Raw genomic sequence first — 3,760 nt, forward strand, 5'->3', positions numbered from 1 at the left:
TTTGTCGATGTCATGCCGGACTCTGTCGAGGACGTCCCAGACGACGACGAGGTCGTGCACTGTCCTCGCTGCGGCACGTTGCACGCTGGCGGCGTCTTCGGAGATGCTTGCTTCCGAGCTCGCCGGAACGCTCGCAGGTGTGCACGTTGTGGCCTTCTACATGAAGACTACGTCTCGGCAAAGTGGCTCCATCTAATGGACAGGTTCGATTGCGAGTTCTACATTTCTGATGTGGCTAAACTTGAGATGGATGGTACTATAATCTTGTGCACTGATGAAGTTTTGAAGAAGGTGGATAAGCATATTAAGAAGCAGCAAACAAAGAGCACTAAGGTACAATACATGCATCTCACAATTTGGCCATTGCAAACCTAAGACACACGCATTTAATAATTTACATAAACTAACTTGCATCTTCTAATTTGTTTCAACAAGACTAGCAAGTGCTTCGGCTAGCAATGAAGCTTCACAAGGGATTTGCAATGGCAACCTATCTTCCCTCTCTAGTCTTTGTTTCTGCAAGTGAGGAATTTTTATATTGTTGCAACCTTTAAGCTTCATTGCTTCCTTCACAACAGATTGTAGTGTTACAAAAATCCTATTTGCTTTCCATGGACTGTACTCCAAGAATGCCTACAAAACATGTGTTCAAGAAATTAGACCTTCTAAACAATCTTTTCTAAACAATCTTTCTTGTATTGAATAGGTTGAATAGCTCGAAAAAAAACCCAAATCTAGAATGTTAAAATCTGGAGAATTGGGTGGTTGACATATAAGCCGAATGTCAAACCCATCTTGCTTAGCAACCTCACAAAATTGAGGATCATCCACTTTTAAATGAGAAGGAGCATTGTCTTGTTGTATGAAAATCGGCTTGTTCACATCTTCTCTTGGCTACTTAGCTCTAATTGCAGCCAACACTTTATTTATCATGAAATCTCTTATCACCTCCCTTGTGATTGATTGAATTGGCTTGATTACTTGCTCTCTGCGAAGACGATTGTTACTTCCTCTAATAACTTGTTCAAAAGTGACTAGTGGAAAGCAACCTATTTTGCCATCAAACACACATTCTCCATTTCTAAATTTTGGTTGAGCACATACACACAAGAACATGATCCTAGACATGTAGTTCTTGTTTTTGCAAGTGCGATGTGGTTCATCTTTCTCGGGTAGCAAGTAGTACCTCTCAAATTTTTGAGAAAGGTAGAACCATTTCTCATCAATAAACACAAAGTCAAACAAATCCTTAAACTTTGGATCATCAACCAAACCTTGCTCAATCATGTCCATGCACCACTTCAACCTAGTCTTCTTGTTAGCTTCAGTGAGGTAAGGTTTTATGCTACTAGAGTGGCGCTTAAGCAAACCCTTTTTCAAATACCTTTGTATCCTAGATTTGCTAATACCAATTCTACTAGACACATTTTCTATGGTCATTCTTTGCTTGAGAGAAATGTTACGCAGTTGTTCCAAATCAAGAGGGGTTGCTTTACGGCCACATCTACCTTTCTTTAGACTAGCAACCATGACCGGAATGTTTTGAGCAAGTTGGTTTTTACCTTGCTTCCATATGCTCTAAACTGATCGAATATTTACTCCAAATTGACCGGCAACAATTGTTATATCTTGCTTTCCTAGTTTCCCATTCTTGTTTGTCATCAACAATGCTTGGTACACTTGTTTTCTAACATGTTCAGGATAGTCATGCTTCGGCGGGTGTACTTGAACGGGAGTCTCAACATCTTGTTCTAACATGTAAATATAGGAAAAAGAACAAGCTTATTCATAGTAAAATGTAGTCACGACATGATCTAAATATAGGGAAAACAACAAGCTTATTCATAGTAAAATGTAGTCACGACATGATCAAAATATAGGGAAAACAACAAGCTTATTCATAGTACTCACGGCATGATATAAATATAGGAATAAAACAAGCATTTTAATATTACAAAATCAAAATAATAGCCTTGCTTACCAGCTAGGTTTTGTACGTAATCAAAATCAACAGCTCCAAATTCATCTAGTGGCAAGTTCAAATCGAATCCTATAAAAAAGAAGAACATGCTCGTTTAGTGACAAGAGAAGAAGAACATGCAGCAGGAGAAAAAAAATGGTGTTTTACATGCACAAGACAAGAAGAGGTAGTACCGTTGCCATGCTCGTCATCTTCAGGCTCGTTCAAATCAAATCCAGCATTGCGGTCGTCACCTTCATGCTTGTTGGGATCCAAGGGAAGGTTGCTGTCGTCATCATCCTCTAAACGGACGTTTAGATCAAAGCCGAAGCAAGACTCAGCCATTGCGCCGTAGATGTGGAAGGAAAAAAGTTAAGCCATGTGAGGAAGCAAGCTAGCACGGCAAGCAAGCGAGCAACGAAGTGAGGAGACGAGGCGTTTAAGCAAGCAAGCAAGCAAGGCTCAGCGCGCGCAAACAAGGCGTTTAAGCAAGCGGTGCAACACGGCCATAGCACCAAATGAAAAAACAAACACGCCCAGCGACTTCTGCGGCTCAGTGCGCGCGCCACAACCAATCCTTTGCAAAAACTGACCTCAAAAACGTGCCACGTTGGGCCCAACAATGCCATGCAAAAAATCCCATGCAAATGAAGCCCCCAGCAAAAAATTTGTGGCTGCCAAGAATCAATCCCAGCTCGCCACTCTCACGCCTCAGTGCACTAGCCATCTGAGATGGGTAACTTTCTCGTATGAGATGCACATGCAACCATATTTAATAGGGGCAGACATGGAAAAATACCCCCTTTCTTGTATGAGATGCACATGCAACCATATTTAATAGGGGCAGACATGGAAAAATACCCCCTAATTAGTCACTCCTTGGTAAGCACAATTATATCCTAAAGAATTTCAGGTATGGAGGGAGTATGTATCATAAGCTTTGGGATCACAGAAGCTGTCGCCTAACAGCTCGCTACCGTACGCAACACTTTTCTGAGGATTCAGGTCATGTTCCATCTCGACATCTCTGCAGTCGCATCTGCGACACGTGTACAGGAGACAGGTGGCATCTACTACTGATCTACAGGGCTCTTTTTGGTGGCTTGCTATCTCAGGTCTCGACAATCTTGAGCGTACAGGGTGGACTAGTAATACTCAAATGGTGAAAATCACCTCTAACAGTAACAGAAAGGTATAGTGTACACTGATGGGGAACCAGATGGTACAGGTACTTTTTAACAGAGAAGAACGTGAAAATCACCTCTAACAGCAAGGTATAGTGTACAGTGATGGGGAACCATATGGTACAGGTAATTCAGAGAGGAACGCACCAAAGAACAAAAAGGTGAATTCCTAATTCCTACATGGTCAGAATGCTATGTGTTTGGCTCTGCTTGAATAGAACCAAGGAACTATCCACAGTTTCACGCCAATTCCATATCCCCTGCGCGTAGACGAATGTATTCCCGTTACATCTGAATGATACTCTTCCATTATATATAGTAGACATGAATTCTTTGCAGTGACTTGAGAATCACTTTTGACGCCATTGCTCAACGATTTGTGTATGGTTCAGTGCGGACTGCACATATTAGTTGAGGAACATACAACAACACGATTGCGTAGGATCAACTGTAAAGAAAAGACAAACTTCTCAACAAAACACTTAATACGAAAGGACAAAATGTAGCAGTCAGCTTTGTGAAGATTCGGGGGGGGGGGGGGGGGGGGGGGGGGGGGGGGAAAATTCTTTCCTTCTATTTCTTTCTATCCCCCCTCCCCTTTTTTTTTTTCCCCTCT

At 41.9% G+C, this 3,760-nt stretch overlaps 1 protein-coding gene across 2 annotated transcripts; it reads right to left on the minus strand.

Annotated features, from left to right (window-relative positions):
- Window positions 1-298: 298 nt before the first annotated feature.
- Window positions 299-3,665, minus strand: LOC111255755. 2 transcript variants are annotated; one of them, XM_022822888.1, is made up of 4 exons: window positions 2,155-3,665; window positions 1,982-2,050; window positions 1,563-1,751; window positions 299-633 (listed from the first exon to the last, which is right to left on the minus strand). In XM_022822888.1, exons 1-3 carry the CDS (start codon window positions 2,303-2,305, stop codon window positions 1,579-1,581), a joined length of 393 nt encoding a protein of 130 aa, XP_022678623.1. In that variant the 5' UTR covers window positions 2,306-3,665; the 3' UTR covers window positions 299-633; window positions 1,563-1,578. The 2 variants fall into 2 exon arrangements, with proteins under 2 accessions (XP_022678623.1, XP_022678624.1); XM_022822889.1 differs by lacking the exon at window positions 1,563-1,751.
- Window positions 3,666-3,760: the final 95 nt, after the last annotated feature.

This window comes from Setaria italica, chromosome IX (assembly GCF_000263155.2).
Source record: "Setaria italica strain Yugu1 chromosome IX, Setaria_italica_v2.0, whole genome shotgun sequence".
Taxonomy (NCBI): Eukaryota; Viridiplantae; Streptophyta; class Magnoliopsida; order Poales; family Poaceae; genus Setaria; species Setaria italica.